This window comes from Scomber japonicus, chromosome 10 (assembly GCF_027409825.1).
Source record: "Scomber japonicus isolate fScoJap1 chromosome 10, fScoJap1.pri, whole genome shotgun sequence".
NCBI lineage: Eukaryota > Metazoa > Chordata > Actinopteri > Scombriformes > Scombridae > Scomber > Scomber japonicus.
In genome coordinates, this window is record NC_070587.1 from 36,723,607 (window position 1) to 36,724,226 (window position 620).

The window sequence follows — 620 nt, forward strand, 5'->3', positions numbered from 1 at the left end:
CCTGCTTGCTGTACATTCCCAGCAGAACGCCGCCGAGCTTCGCCGGCAGCCGGAACGTAGACACCACGTAGACGTCACTGAGCGCGCTCAGACCGCCAGACAGCTTCTCCACCGCCGCTACTGTCTGCTTAGAGTCCTGGAGACTCAATATGTCTATCACTGAGGAGAGAGAGAGAGAGAGAGAGAGAGAGAGAGGGAGAGAGAGAGAGAGACAGAGAGAGAGAGAGAGAAAGAGAGAGAGACAGAGAGAGAGAGACATAGAGAGAGAGAGAGAGACAGACAGACATAGAGAGAGAGGGAGAAAGACAGAGAGAGAGAGAGAGAGAGAGAGACATAGAGAGAGAGAGACAGACAGAGAGACATAGAGAGAGAGAGAGAGAGAGAGAGAGACAGTAGTAAAATCTGTTCAGTGAACTTTTGGTGACGTCACAGATTGAAATGATGACATTACAAGGGGGGGGGGGGCTGTCAACTCCAGCAATCAATCAATAATAACAGCTGATCAATAACCGGGCTCAGGTGTTACCTTGCCGGTCCGGTCCGTCCAGTCCGTCCGGTAATCCCGCCGCCAGCTGACAGACTGACAGCAGAACCGGAACCACGAAGCTCCATCTCCCCAT

The 620-nt window shown here is 52.6% G+C and overlaps 1 protein-coding gene across 1 annotated transcript in view; it reads right to left on the reverse strand.

Moving 5' to 3' along the window:
• Positions 1–620, reverse strand: part of thbs3a (thrombospondin 3a) — a 23,118-nt gene extending 22,498 nt beyond the window's left edge. Inside the window, exons 1-2 of the mRNA XM_053327939.1 lie at positions 527–620; positions 1–159 (exon numbers count right to left, since the gene is read on the reverse strand). The exon at positions 1–159 is cut by the window's left edge and continues 48 nt beyond it. Of these exons, the coding sequence (XP_053183914.1) occupies positions 1–159; positions 527–620 (253 nt within the window). The remainder of the gene's footprint in view (positions 160–526) is intronic.